Below are 16,429 nucleotides of genomic sequence, written 5' to 3' on the forward strand. Positions count from 1 at the left end.
ATATATTGATTTAAAAGGAAAATCAGAGGCTTAATGCCTGTCGGGATTTAAAATAAGAGCTCTGAGTCACGATGTCCTTCTAAATATCAAAATTGATTAAGATCCGATCACCCACTCGTAAGTTATAAATACCTCATTTTTTCTAATTTTTCCTCTCCCTTTAACCCCCCAGATTGTCGAATCTGGGAAAACGACTATCAAGTCAATTTGTGCAGCTCACTGACACGCCTACCAATTTTCATCGTCTTAGCACGTCCAGAAGCACCAAACTCGCCAAAGCACTGAACCCCTCCCCCTACTCCCCCAAAAAGAGCGAATCCAGTACCGTTACGGCAATCAAGTATCTACGATATTTGCTCATTCTACCCACGAAGCCTCATCCCAATTCCTCCACTCTAAGCGTTTTCCAAGATTTCCGATTTCCCCCTCCAACTCCCCCCAATGTCACAGGATCTGGTCGGAATTTTAAATAAGAGCTTTAAAGCACAAGATCTTTCTAAATATCAAATTTCATTAAGATCTGGTCACCCGTTCGTAAGCTACAAATACCTCATTTTCAGAATTCCCCCCCCCCAACTCCACCAAAGAGAGCAGACCCGGTCCGGTTATGTCAGACACGTATGTTTTTTTATTCTTCCCATCCAGTTTCATCCTGATCTCTCCGCTTTAAGTATTTTCTAAGATTTCCGGTACCCCCCCCCAACTGCCCCCCCTCCAATGACGCTGGATCCGGTTGGGATTTAACATAAGAGATCTGAGTTACGAGGTCCTTCTAAATATGAAGTTTTATGAAGATCCGGTCACTCCTTCGTAAGTTAAAAATACGTCATTTTTTCTAATTTTTCAGAATTAACCCCCCCTCCCAATAGATCGAATCCGTTCCAATTATGTCAATCACATATAAGACTTCTGCTTATTTTTCCACCAAGTTTCATACCGATCCCTCCATTCTAAGCATTTCCCATGAGTTTAGGTTCCCCCTCTCCAAACTCCCCCCAGGATTTAAAATAAGAGCTTTGAAACACGATATCCTTCTAAATATCAAATTTCATTGAGATCCGATCACCCGTTCGTAAGTTAAAAATACCTCATTTTTTTATTTTTCAGAATTAACCCCCCCCCCCCAACTACCCCAAAGAGAGCAGATCCGTTCCAGTTATGTCAATCATGTATCTAGGAATTGTGCTTATTTTTCCCACCAAGTTTCATCCCAATCCCTCCACTCTAAGTGTTTTCCAAGATTTTAGGTTTCCCCCTCCCAGCTCCTCCAATGTCGCCAGGTTCGGTCGGGATTTAAAATAATAGCTCTGAGACACGATATCCTTCCAAACATCAAATTTCATTAAGATCGGATCAGCCGTTCGTAGGTTAAAAATACTTCTTTATTCTAATTTTTCCTAATTAACCGGCCCCCCACTCCTCCCCGGATGGTCAAATCGGGAAAATGACTATTTCTAATTTAATCTGGCCCGGTTCCTGATACGCCGGCCAAACTTCATCGTCCTAGCTTCCCTGGAAGTGCCTCAAGTAGCTAAACCGGGACCGACAGACAGACCGACAGAATTTGCGATTGCTATGTCACTTGGTTAATACCAAGTGCCATAAAAAATGTGGTTTGGTGTTTGAGGCAGAATAAAACACAATCCACTCGAAACTTAAATTTCAATAATTGTACAGGATCTCCTGTTCAGAGTTCATTTGTTTAACAACAGCATATTTGAACTAAAAAAACAAAAACAAAAAAAACAAAAACATATTCCCCACAAGGCTTAGCCAGAATGGCCAAACTAGGACTCTTGATCACAACATGATATATACACATTGTTTTTTGGACATCGGCATAATTATTTCCTATGTTCACTTAGACAATAAGGGGAGGTGGAGTTTGGGGGGTGGTGGTTACCATAACAATAATAAATTAATGGCAGAGGCTGATGAAAAATTGTATGGTTTAAGTGGGCAAGTGGGATATCCTGATATCAAATATGCATGAAATAGTTGAATCAGAATCAAAACCTATTACTAGGGATACATTTTTGGATTAATACTGGGTGGAAATAACCTCCAAGAACCCTCTTATTACAAATATAGATTCACTCATTCTTCCAGAATAATCAAAAAGCATATAAAACAATCATCCAGATCACCGACTTACATTTTTATTTATACTTAGTGCCCAAATTTCTCACCCACAAAAATTCTAGTGCGTTAAATTAGAAAGAAAATATAGTAAGGATTAAAAGCAAAAGTATATACTGGGAAGTACAAACAATGTTTTTTCAGCAGTATCAAAAGAATGCTTAAACAAGAGTCATAATAGAAGTATCCGTTTTCTATACATTTGAATATGTTTAAAAAAAATATATGACAGGACACACCAAGACAAACATTGACCGTGGGTCTCCGCCCCTTGCCCTCCCAATTGCTCCTACATGCAAGTAAGGTAAATAAGGAACTTTTTGCACTACCTGTTCTATCATTCAGCAATGGTACACAAGATTATGGGACAATGATTCAGCTGTAAATACTATTCAAAAAGCAATTGTCAACACAAACAGTATTTTTCCAATTGTTCTATCCTGTTAGCAAAAATCTCGATATTTCTATTCAAATACATTTGTAAGTTTGTATTAAGATTTGCTTACAAACAATATTTTGACATTACTTTCCCCATTTTTTTTTTTTTTGTTATCACTAAATAAACTAAATGTCAATCAACTAACCATGATTATAATGAAGCAAGTCCTTGGCAATAACAAAATAGCTATCGGCAATGACAAAACCAGCACAGGATTTTCCACAATTGAATGTGAATGACCACTTCAATTTCCTATTTTAGCAACATTTTTTTAAGCAAAAATACATTTAATTTTTAAATGGGCAAGGGGTTGCGTACTAAATTGATTCATGTACACACCTGGACAGCAGCAACGAAGGGCGGGGGAGAGGATGTTACTGGAAGAGAATTGAAGACAGCATAGAATACATGACCATGTCAACGCAAGAGCGCAATGGGATCGTTGCCATAGATCCTTTCATGTAGTCTCAAGCTCAAGCCCCGCGGGCAGCAGGGCATGGTCTATTCTATATTTTTATTCAACAAAGAGTAATAACACTAAACAATACCCAAAACGAGGTTTATTAAATAAATATAGAATACAGACATCGCCCTGCCGCCCAAGGGGCTCATGGACCAATACGCTTCGCCCTATGGGTAATATTACCTGTAAGCAAGCCCACTTTACGCATTTTTAGCTTGCCCCATGGAGTAGGAGGGTCAATCAGAAATGGATGCGCTCCTAGAATTAGCATCCTAAGTAATATAGTATGGAAACTGCTGCTTTGCAGCATAGTTTCCGGGGTACAATCCTAGTTAATTGACTTCCTGCTATCTCGGAAAGGGTTTAGGTTAGGAAAATGAAACTTCCAGGATGGGTCTACAGGCTAAAGTATGTCCCAGGAAGGTATTTTAAAGTACCCACCTCCACTTCTTCTCCCTCTAGAGGGCCCTGAAATTTGCTCTAGAGGGCCATGACAGGTCTATACCTATTGAAAATTTGACAAAACAACATTTTACCTTAATTTTCAGTTCTGAAAATGTTCAGCTCTGAAAATGCAATTCCTGTTACTTGAGTAGAATTTTGAGCCATATCAATGTTTTTTTTCGAAATTTAGGAAATGTATTTGCATATCTTTAAAACCTTATAAAATGGAATTGAGCAAAGTTATGAAGCTGAAAACAATTGTGTTGTACATCAATTAAGCAGAAGATCTATTTTGCAAAGTTTCACTTTTATAACACACACATTTTTAAAGGTCATCAAAGGTCAGGGCCCTCTAGAGGGAGAAGGAGTAGAGGTAGTTGCTTCAAAATACTTTCCCGGGACATACTTTAGCCTGTAGACCCACCCCTGAAAGTTTCATTTTCCTAACCTAACCCCTTTCCAGGATAGCCAAAAGCAACTAAAGTAGGCTAGAAATTTACCAACCTATGAAACTAGCCGGAAATGTTGTTGCTATTTCTATCTTTAAGCAGCCTTAAAGTAGCTTCAAACTTACATTCAGAATTTTATATCCCTAGCATGCAATTACAAGTTTGTGAAAAGTCATGACCCTTTAGGGGGAAGGGATTAATGTTGATATTTGGGAACAATTCCTAAACCCTAAATTGGTGTGTAGCTTTGTCCCCGACAATCTGATTCACCTAGCTCAATGTTCAGAGTAAATCTAAAGCAACTAAACTGCCATTTTACCCTTCTCAACACTAATATTAGGTACACTAAAAAGGTTCACACCTCCCCTGCATATATATTTTTGGTAAAGCATAAAGTAACATAGCATATTATATTTACTTACTATAGATGATATAAAATCGAAAACCGTTTTTTTTTTTATCCAAAACACAATTTCAACTCCAAAATAAAATTCTCCTGACTGCCTGTATAAGACCAGAGCGACTTCTGGATCACAAATACTTAGTGGCTGGATATTTGCCGCCGCCTAAACTAAAGGTTCTCAGAAAGATTAGTGGAAAACAGGCAAGCAAGCCATCGTAACATCTACGTATACAGAAATCATAAGCAAACCAATAAGATTGCAACATAACAGACTGATCAATCAGCGATATTGGGATAAAAAGCAGGCAAAGATAATTAAACGAAAAATATTGTAGATCGTCAAAAATGTTTTTTCGACAAAGAAATGTCTAGTTGTGGTTTGGAAAATAAAACAAGGACTGTTTCCTCTCTATTGAAGGGACATAATCTAATCAAATCTATGGCCCCCTATTTAAATTTTTCCAAGAACGAGGGGTGGAGACCGTAAATGTTTTTGGGAGGAAAGCCGAGGAGTTCTTTTTATCAGAAGTGCTAGGTTTCCCCAGACATTACAAAACTTTATACGTGTGGCATTTTTGATTTTCAAAGGGAGAAGGGTAACCTCCTACCTTACATGAGCCCAAAGGAACGTAAGCAGGGATAGGGGAAAAAATTCTAAATTTATTGAATTTCCAGGCAATTCTTATTAGAATTATCAAACATAATTTACTTTTCATTACCCCTTTCCCCCCATTTTTTATAACTCACCCCTGGAAAACTCGTGCCTGCGTGCCCAGGCTCCATAGTCAAAATGTTTTCTTGAGGTTTATATTGAACTGGAACAAATATTTATAAGCGGATTCGGCACTGCAAAGTTGACTTCGTTTCAGCAGAACTGGGGGGGGGGGCAAGGTGTATATTATGGACAAAATTTATCTATCTCCTGTGGACAATTTTTTTATGCTATGAATAAACAAACCAAAATGAACGATAAAGGTCCATTGGCTCCGAGCAATAATTCACCAAGACCTTTAGTAATTTCTTGAAAGCGAAGAAATGTATCATACTATCTTTCAGGGTTTCGTCAATTAAACAACCCACAGTCCAGACATGTAAACGTACAATTTTTATATTCTTTAGATTTAGTGTCAAAGCATTGTAATGGCTTAACTTAATTTCTTCATAATGGATTTCTAATGATGGAGAATACTTTTTAAGCAAATTTAAGTAAGCGTAAGCACATTTAAAATACATCCTTTGCGTACTCTAACACATAAGCAGAATCTATACTATTTTCCATGCCAGACGATTAATCGTGGGGACCCATAGAGAGGGAAGATTAGCTAATAGGGTTGACCAGCCCCCTCTATAAAGGAAGACTAATAGTGCATAGTTTTATAATTTTCTAGCAAAGATATGACATTTCTCTTCTCCCAAAAACATTTTCTTCATAATTATGCCTTTCTCTGAAAAACTAGCGCTAGCCCCCCAAAAAATAAATGTCTGCAAGTGCCCATTGATTCAGGTAACGCGAAGCATTTCGCCACTTTCGGTGTTGGACATGACGTAATTCTTTAGACGCAAAAGGCATCTGTCTTGACTGTTCTACCGCAAGCGCGTAATCTAGTATTTATTTTTTGTCCGTTAAGAAACATTACGAGAATTCGACCAAATATAGTTCTATTTGTTGGTTAAAAAAGTGAACACATAGGCTACATGTTTTTTTCTTATTTCTTTTGGTACTGACAGACAAATTCTCTGGAATCGAAAATTTGCCTACCCGACAAGCAATGCATTAACTTATATGTTGCAGAACCAGCAATGGTTATTGGCTGTCACTTCTTACCGAATTTTCTTTTTCTTATCGATCTAAACGGTTTAGAAAACAAACAGCTCAATTAATTAGTCCTATACGCGAGCATAAGAAGCCACAATGTCATTTCGAATACCTATCTATTATCAAAAAGCCAAAATAATTATATTAATAAGTCAAGTCCAACTAAGGCTCAAAGTGCGTCATCCGATCAAACAAGCAGTAACGGAAAACACATTCTAAGAATTGTTCCACAAAACCTTACAGAAAATCGATGGATTTCTTTTGCGTAATTCCAAAGGAGGGAAATGCGTGGGCACACACACAAATACAGTCCCCGACGGAATAAAAACAAAAACAAAGGAGATTAAGACCTAAAAGTGGACTAGGAAATTATAAGACATAGGTGGATGATAGGGCCCAACAGACAAAACATCATTTTCTAGAAGCTTACCTAAAATATATTTAAACACCCTCTATATTTTGGGTTCTAAAATAGTCTACAAAGAAGGGAGAAATTTTACAAGTCTCTAAAAAAGGTGACAAATTCCGCTGTGTCTGCTTATTTCGGTTTCAATATTCTACTAAAAACTTATTTTTGCGTTTTCTCTTTTGACATATTCAAAATACATTCGCTTTATCAAATTTCGGCTTGCTACTGATAAGAGTTTACACTAGAAAGATTTGGCGGGGAATCCCACCGTTCAAATGTGTTCGCTCGTACATTTTTTTCCCATTTTAAAAACTCCAAAGTGAATAAAAGCTATGGATCCAAGCCAGAAAATAATGGCAATGTTATAACTAATCCAAAAGTAGAATCCGTATATATGTATCGGGTTTCTTTTGCGTAATTCCAAAGGAGGGAAATGCGTGGGCAGCACACACAAAAATACAGTCCCCGATGGAATAAAAACAAAAACAAAGGGGATTAAGACCTAAAAGTGGACTAGGAAATTACAAGACCTAACAGTCCATAGGTGGATGACAAAAGGCAACAAGTTTTAACCCTGTACTTAGCAAGTTCTTTTGTAAGGACTTTTTTCATCATATTTTTCATTTTAGAATTTTCACTGAGGATTTCCACGCTATTTTTGTATTTATTCGGTAAATTTATAAATATTTAGATGCATTCGCCAGCTGAACATACTTACTTGAAGCACTTCTTAACGCTCTTTCCAAATATATTAATAGCTATTCATGCAAATATAGTTTTGAATGAAAACTTATTCCTTATTATTTTTTGCTTTAAGAACAAAGATAAAAGCATAACATTTAATTCTAAATCCAGTGCTAACTTGGTATTTCACGGTAATGATGTAAAAGACTTTTTTAATTTTTTGGGGAATGTATATTTCTTTAAACATAGCATGATTCGAAATTTAATACCAAGTTTAATTTAATTTAATACCAAGTTGGTGTTTGGAAGGATATCGTGTCTCAGAGCTCTTATTTTAAATCCCGACCGGATCCAGTGTCACTGGGAGGGGGGGGGACCGGATATCTTGGAAAACACTTAAAGCGAAGAGATCAGGATGAAACTTGGTTGGAAGAATAAAAACAAGTCCAAGATACGTGACTGATATTACCGGACAGGGTCCGCTCTCTTTGGTGAAGTTGGGGGGGGGGGAGTAATTCGGAAAAATTAGAAAAAAGAGGTATTTGTAACTTACGAACGGGTGATCAGATCTAAATGAAATTTTATATTTAGAAGGATATTGTGCTTTACAGCACTTATTTTAAGTTCCGACCAGATCTGGTGACCTTGGGGGGAGTCGGAGGGGGAAACCGGAATTCTAAGAAAAAGTGAAAATTGAGGTATCTTTATCTTACGAATGGGTGATCGGATCTTAATGAAACTTAATATATAGAATGATCTTACGTCTCAGATGCTCATTTTCACTTCAAATCGGATCCGGGGACATAAGGGGTTGGAGGGGGGAAATATAAATCTTGGAAAACGCTTGGAAAAGAGGGGAGAGATGAGAGGAGTGGAGAGAAACAGAAATCTTGAAAAAGAGTAGAGACCAGGATGAAACTTGATGGGAAGAATAAGCACAAGTTATAGATACGTGAGAAGAATAATCACAAGTTATAGATACGTGATTGACATAATTGTAACGGATCCGTTCTCTTTGGAGGAGCTGGAAGGCTTTAATTTGGAGAAATTAGAAAAATTGAGGTATTTTTAACTTAAGAACGGGTGGATCTTAATGAAATTTGATATTTAGAAGGAACTCATGTCTCAGAGTTCTTATTTCAAATCCCGACCAGATATTTTGACATTGGGGGGAGTTGGAGGGGAAACCGGAAATCTTGGAAAACACTTAGAGTGGAGAACTCAGGATGAAACTTGGTTGGTAGAATAAGCAAATGTCATAGATACGTGATTGACGTAACCGTACTGGATTCATTCTCTTTGGGGGAGTAAAGGGGTGGGGTTCAGTGCTTTGGCGAGTTTGGTGCTTCTGGACGTGCTAGGACGAAGAAAATTGGTAGGCGTGTCAGGGAGCTGCACAAATTGACTTGATAAAGTCGTTTTCCCCGATTGGACCATCTGGGGGGCCGAAGGGAGAGGAAAAATTAGAAAAAATAAGGTATTTATAACTTACGAGTGGGTGATCGGATCTTAATGAATTTCGATATTTAGAAGGACCTCGTGACTCAGAGCTCTTATTTTAAATCCCAACCGGCATTAAGCCTCCGATTTTCCTTTTAAATCAATCTAGAGCTTATACCATATGAGCTCTTGGCTCTTCCAGCCTCGTCACATTGCCATATGAGCTCTTAGCTCTCGTTTTTACAAAATACATCCCTATAAATTCACACAACGGCCCCCTTTATGGGGTCAGATGCAACCCTAGGCTATATACAAAGGTTTGCTGATTTTTGTGAGTTGGTATAGTTTTTATGACACCTGTTATTTTCCAACTGACACATAGCAATCGTAATTTCTGTTGGCATGTCTGTCGGTCCCGCTTTTGCTAGTTTGGGCACTTCCAGATAAGCTAGGACGATGAAAGTTGGCAGGCGTATCAGGGACCAGAGGATATTAAATTAGAAATAGTCTCTTCCCCGATTCAACCAGCGAGCGAACAAGATAGCTGAGAAGAATTTTATTTGCCCATAAAAGAAATGATTGTTCTTCTTACGTATGGCTTGTGGTCTAGGTGTATGATTCTCGCTTAGTGTGCGAGGGATCGCAGGTTCGTATCACGGACTACCCTCATTTTTACATGGAGAATATCCGTAACTAGATGCGTGGTCAATATAGCGATCGCTGAAAATTGGTAGGTATATCAGGGACCCGACCAGACTAAATTAGATATAGTCGCTTCCCCGATTCGGCCATCTGAGGGGGAGTGGAAGAACGGTTAATTTGAAAAAATTAGAAAAAATGAGGTATTTTTAACTTACGAACGGGTTATCGGATCTTAGTGAACTTTGATATTTAGAAGGACCTCGTGTCTCAGAGCTCTTGTTTTAAATCCCGCTGGATCCAGTGACATTGGGAGGAGTAGAAGGGGGAAACTGAAATTCTTGGAAAACGCGTAGAGTGGAGGGATAGTAACGAAACTTGGTGGGAAAAAACTATTGGCTCTTCCGACCTCGTCGGAAGTACCATGAGACCTTGGCTCTTGTTTTTTGTGCTTATTTCTCATCAACAGTTGGTCTCATAATGCCAAATCAAGCCACTTTAAAAAATAAGAAAATGAGCAAATTTCTGAACATATCTGGCCTCATTAGGGGGGAAGGCAGGGGCACGATTATGAAGACAGTGACAATTAAATTTGAAAAGAATATTCAATTATGAGTCTAAGATAGAGGTTGAATTAAGATTTAAGTGAAGTGAGAACTTTCTTGGAGGGTTTAAAGAGGGATGCTTTGAATAGATTGGGGTGAAGGAGGAACGTGCGTAGCTGTGTTGGCCTCAGGCGTCTTGGTGCTTGCGGTGAGTTTTTAGTAGTAGCACTATTACTTGAATTATTCTTAATTTTTGTTTAGTTGTAGTTTTTGTTTCAATCTTATCGGTTGAAAACAACGGGTAATTTGACTCGCTTTCTGTAATTTTTATCAAGCAAATGCGAAAAACCACCCAATCCGAAAACCCAAATTTATAAACTGTCAAGTTCCTTGTCAGATTTTAAATTGAATGATAATGTTGTTGTTTATTTAATTGGCATTATTTCGTATTAGGAACCGACAGTTGCCAAGCACAAAAGCATTGAAAAACAACAAAATCAGCGGTAAATATTGCGCTGTTCATATTAGCCAACTAACTTACGAATAAAATTAACATACCACTAGATGCCATTTTTTATGCTCTTTAAGAATATAATAACCGTTTTTCTCGCAAATTCAATTTAAAGCCCTTTCGGACTTTTTTTTTTCTTCCTAAAGTGGAAGAACGGTTAATTTGAAAAAAATTAGAAAAAATGAGGTATTTTTAACTTACGAACGGGTTATCGGATCTTAGTGAACTTTGATATTTAGAAGGACCTCGTGTCTCAGAGCTCTTGTTTTAAATCCCGCTGGATCCAGTGACATTGGGAGGAGTAGAAGGGGGAAACTGAAATTCTTGGAAAACGCGTAGAGTGGAGGGATAGTAACGAAACTTGGTGGGAAAAAACTATTGGCTCTTCCGACCTCGTCGGAAGTACCATGAGACCTTGGCTCTTGTTTTTTGTGCTTATTTCTCATCAACGAGGTTGAATTAAGATTTAAGTGAAGTGAGAACTTTCTTGGAGGGTTTAAAGAGGGATGCTTTGAATAGATTGGGGTGAAGGAGGAACGTGCGTAGCTGTGTTGGCCTCAGGCGTCTTGGCGCTTGCGGTGAGTTTTTAGTAGTAGCACTATTACTTGAATTATTCTTAATTTTTGTTTAGTTGTAGTTTTTGTTTCAATCTTATCGGTTGAAAACAACGGGTAATTTGACTCGCTTTCTGTAATTTTTATCAAGCAAATGCGAAAAACCACCCAATCCGAAAACCCAAATTTATAAACTGTCAAGTTCCTTGTCAGATTTTAAATTGAATGATAATGTTGTTGTTTATTTAATTGGCATTATTTCGTATTAGGAACCGACAGTTGCCAAGCACAAAAGCATTGAAAAACAACAAAATCAGCGGTAAATATTGCGCTGTTCATATTAGCCAACTAACTTACGAATAAAATTAACATACCACTAGATGCCATTTTTTATGCTCTTTAAGAATATAATAACCGTTTTTCTCGCAAATTCAATTTAAAGCCCTTTCGGACTCCTAAAAATAATAATATCGTCCTATACTTTTTGGATATAAAAATGGGCTGTAACATTTGGTTTCGAACTTAATACTTCATTTTAAATCAATTGATTGTGAATTGTAACATTGGCTTGTCAAGATTAAGTTGAGTAAAAAAATTAAATACAAAATTCGCCATGTTTTCTTCTTATTCTTATTAGGCCGCTTAAAATCTGCCGTTTCACCTAGAAAAATAAAGAAATAGTTTCGAGTTTTTTATCCAACTTAATTGTGATAAATAAATGCTTGTGGATTGCTTGACTTTATAAAAATGGATTTCTAATCTTACAATAAGTATGAAAGCCTTTTCTATACCCAGAAACTAGAAATTCTTTGGTCATTTTCAAGGGCTCTGCAACGGCTTAAATTTGCAAGAGAAGCGATTATTATATTGTTAAAGAGCATAAAAAAGACATCGAGCGGTGCGTTCACTTTATTCGTAAGTCAATAACATGAACATCGAAATATTTATCGAGTCAGCACAGTTTTGTATATGGCCTACAGTAATATCTGGCCCCATCAGAAATAGGGGCGAGGAATACAATTGTCCCGGTAGCGACCATAATACTTGGAAACATTAATTGAATGGCTCAATTCTCTTGTTTCAGAGCACTTAGTTCAGAATGGGAATCATTCTACGCAAATACCCCAATTTTTATTCTGATCCTAGAAATCGATCTTATTAATGCCCTACCTCGACATAGCTTTCTTTCTAATGGCAAGCCAGAGCTAGTAAAGTCTGAATCAGTATCAAACAGAACATCTTTATCACTAAATGGAAAAACAAAAATCAAAATTTGAAAAACATTTTTTTAAGTAAATATGAAACTTCGAGTCGCTACAGGCAAGCCCTTCGATAAATTTCGATAATCGATATTAGACCAATCTCGATAATTCTTCAAATTAACGTTGTGAGCAGGGATAAAGGATGACCTCTTACGAAAAGCCACATGAGAAAATAGGTTTTTTTGTCTCCAAAACACTAGACACCAAACCTTGTACTTTTATTTCCAATATACTATTCAAATTCCTCATTCAGTATAACTTAAAATTGGTAAGTCAAATATCACAAAACCAAAATAGGTACGAACCATCCTAATCCAATTATCCAGAAACTTCGAGAACCTTTACCAAGCCAGCTGTACCTAACTGAGCTTCTCAGAGACTGAAGTGCCACTACTTTGAAAACCGGAAAATTTTAACTCTTTATCAGAGAAGTATTATCCTTATCCCACATTGTGACAAAAAATCATCCATCGAGAAAACAAACTGGATTGGGCAATAGTCGTCAACTTGAAAATATCAAATTCACAAACAAAAATTATTATGGACAGAAGAAACAAAAACGTGATATATAGCATGCTTTAGATAAACCGTTGGGATTAGCAACATTTGTGTTGGTTCTTGGTCGCATGCATTTTCGGATGTATGCGCACGTTATTTCTCGACCATGAAGGAGAGATAGATGGGGGGGGGGAGAGGAGGGGCGATATTTTTTTTTAGAGACTGTTATTACATCATTTGAAAATTTCAAATAAACAATTTTTTTTAGGTTATTGATAGCGATGACGATTATGAAAAAATTCACTTTGACCTACCAGACGAATTATTTTTATGGTAACAATAAGAGGAATTCCTAATGAAAGACAACAATTAAATAAACAAGAAGTCGCCTAAAAGTGTCGACAGCACAAAAATCCCAACTTTGCATGCGAAGTTTAATACTTTTACACTGCTTTTGTCAGTCATGAAAATATAGGACGTTGCCATGACTACGTCAATTTCAACTTTAATATGAAAACGACTCAATGAATGTGACACAACTAAACTGAGACATAATCATTTCATTCAATATATCCATGCAATAACCGCCTGGTTTACACATTACTTTGTATCTAGAAAATCAAATACATAAATTGCAATATTTAAGCGAACTGAAAACACGATTCTTGGCAAGTACCAATGGTTTATTCGGTAAATATGTATACCTTTCTCTCTTAAAAGAATTATGAATAGATTATTGAACAACTAAGAACCAGATACCTTTCCACTTTTAGTAAATTATTACAACCAGGTTTCAATTCTATGACCTCCAGATTAGCGTCAATACTAAACAGATGCGGAAGAGAGGAAAAAAGCATTATCGGCCACTGAACCGACACTATAGTGTAATAACGCGCAGAAACGTCATATTTGGTACATAAAGATCTTAGCTTTGGGAGGGAGACTAGTTTGTCCAAGGTGGAGTGAGTCCAGTCCATTAAAAAGTACATTTATGGTACTACTTTTTTGAACTTTTATAGAAAGGCTGGGGGGTTTGGATTAGTTTTACTGGAGAAAATCCTCTTTTCCCCCTCGATCGTCAAAAATCAGAGCACATCGCCGACAAAACTCAGGTTTTGACCTTGGTCCATCGGTGATCGTCTATTCGTTTGTATCAATTGGTGATGTCAGCAGTATTACAGAACGGCTCCTTTTCCATTCATCCACTTCAACCACAAAATTTACTATTATTTTCTGTGGAAACCCCGGTACATTGCACAAAATTTGATTACAACACAGAATAGGTCGACAGAATAGCTCTTGAACGGCCAGCCTATATGCAGAAATGCCTTATAAGCGTATGAACTGAGGGGTTGCCACCTTTCCAACACCAGATGCATATCTTGGAGCACCATATGCAGCAAAGTTCATTCATACGGGTCACACTTCCACTGAACTCGACATAGTTCCCACAATGCTTGACACACTTTTGCCACGCCTGGCATGTGCCACATGGTGTAAGTGATGTCTAAAAGCCACAGCAAACCTTCGATATGAACGCAGGTCCGAGAAAATGCACGTTATATTTTTCAATTTTCCTACTAAGAGTAAGGGAGAATTCCCTGATTAATCTGTGTTCAATCATGTTTATGCAACTGAGTGCCTTCCAGATCTTATCCATTTTTACGTCCACAACTGCTGCAAATGGAAAGTAACCTAGGGTATAACACTGGGCTGACGTTTAAGGTATTCAGTTTTTGCAAGTGAAACAAATCTAAAAGGTTTTCAACTTCATAACTGAATAGCCTTATATACAAACTTGAAAATAACTAAAATGAAATTCTTAGCACATTCGTAGGAATATGCACCAATTAAACGCCAAGCCAAATCCTGGCTGAGTGGTTGGAGCGCTGGCGTGGGAATTCTTTGTCCAAGGGACACGGGTTGGATCCCAGTTGTGACCAGTTAATTAGTTTGGGACGGGGGTCAGTGGCGTGACTCTGTAAGCTCAGCCAGAGTCGACCCAGCTCTAAATGGGTACCTGGAAAAATCTGGGGAAGGTAAGCAGGAAGGGTGTGTGAAAGCACAGGATGGTTGGCCCCCAACCCCCATGGCACTTCCTGGCTGAAGCGCCTTGAAACGGAAATCAGCACCGCCGGTTTGGACCTTAAGGTTCAAGTGCCGTCTTACTTGTTTACCAAACGACAAGCCTCGCTAAAATCCCGAGGTTTTAAGGACTTTATACACTTCACAATCCCGGATAATTCATCTGTTTTTCTGTTTTAAGAATACCCCTATCTTCAGAAAACTCCCTGCACATATCTCTGGGAATGGAATAACGAGCCATAGGGGTTATCCTCTGTAGGCCAATAAATGAATATTGTTTAAGATCCAAATTATTTTGTAATCACAAAAATTACTTCAAACTGTATCCTCTACAGGATACTGTAGGGTTATCCTCTGTAGGCCAATAAATGAATATTGTTTAAGCTCCAAATTATTTTGTAATCACAAAAATTGCTTCAAACCTTGGAGAAAAAATAAATAAAATACTATACTAGTTGAATATTAAAACGTTAGGGAATTTATGACGTCAATCACAAATGTCGGTGATTGCCAATGCAAAAAAAAATAAAATAAAGAAAAACAAGCATAACCTGTTGTTTTGCTTGTTTTTTTTTTAAACCTTTACTTAGTTGTTGCTTAATTTCACTTATTTAGCTATTTCGAAAATTCACGACGTTGACATTTAATTTTCTAAAATACAGATTATTACACAAGAAACAAGATTCTAAACGGTAAGACAACCTAAAAATAATTTTCGTTTTCTTGTTTTTTTTTATCAAATGTGACGTTTTCAAGCAATAAACGAGGCAATTTAATTTAGTTTATAACAATGTAAGTTACTGAAATTGTCCTTCACCCTCAAAATCATAACATTAAAGAAAGTGAAACAAAAATGAAAATCCCTTTCAAACTTGTGACAGAACATCAACCCTCTTATCTACAAGTCCGCATCAATTTATCAATAGATCACCCCAATCGGTATAACTAAACTTGATATTGGGCACTAAGGGATTCGGGCAAATATTTGCAGGGGTATGCAAAAAGAGGCGTTGGCAAAACGAAAGGGTCGACTAATTCCTCAATTTAAGCAAATATATACAATTAACCTAGCAACAGAAATGAATTGGAGGCCTCTAAGCAGGTACGTGCATATACTTTTTTGGGAAGGAGGGATGATAAGTTAGAAAATACCATCTTTGTTGTTGAAATAGGGATACGGTATTTGTTCTATGTACGCTAAAATCATGTCCCTCAAAAGACCATAATTAGTTTCTTTTAAAATTATTATATTGGGGTTAAAAAAAAAAAAAAAAAAAAAAACAGCAAAAAACCTTAGCCTATTACCATTTATTTTCAAACACATGATTTTAAGAATAAGACACGCTTCCTTAGAGGACACCAGTATAAGACACGTTGAACTTATAGAACTCTTTGCACATATATCCCTATTTCCCCATAATAAACCACATGTTACTATGTGAGCACAACTGACAGCACTGACTTCGGAACGAAATTCTGAATCATTTTTTCACAAGCAAATGAATGTCTTAAACCTGAACATATTTGTCCAGGAACTTTTTCAGAACCGAGACTTTCCTTGGCACGAAAACAACACAGGGTCCCTTATGTTCCACATAACTACACTAGAATACAACATTCTAAACAATGAAACACTAGTCTGAAAACTT

At 37.2% G+C, this 16,429-nt stretch overlaps 1 protein-coding gene across 6 annotated transcripts in view; it reads right to left on the minus strand.

Annotated features, from left to right (window-relative positions):
* The window catches only part of LOC136030320 (terminal nucleotidyltransferase 5C-like), a 73,072-nt gene that overhangs the window by 7,534 nt on the left and 49,109 nt on the right, over positions 1-16,429 (minus strand). Inside the window, exon 1 of one of the 6 annotated variants that reach the window (XM_065709218.1) lies at positions 16,086-16,234. The exons of 2 other annotated variants lie outside the window; for them this stretch is intronic. In XM_065709218.1, coding sequence (XP_065565290.1) covers positions 16,086-16,088 — 3 coding nt within the window. In that variant the 5' untranslated portion in view covers positions 16,089-16,234. Of the gene's footprint in view, positions 1-2,468; positions 2,653-4,356; positions 4,505-12,502; positions 12,631-16,085; positions 16,235-16,429 lie in introns of those variants that run through there. 3 more of the 6 variants (XM_065709217.1, XM_065709221.1, XM_065709216.1) reach the window with 3 other exon arrangements.

The sequence above is a fragment of the Artemia franciscana genome, chromosome 8, assembly GCF_032884065.1.
Source record: "Artemia franciscana chromosome 8, ASM3288406v1, whole genome shotgun sequence".
In the NCBI taxonomy this organism is placed as follows: domain Eukaryota; kingdom Metazoa; phylum Arthropoda; class Branchiopoda; order Anostraca; family Artemiidae; genus Artemia; species Artemia franciscana.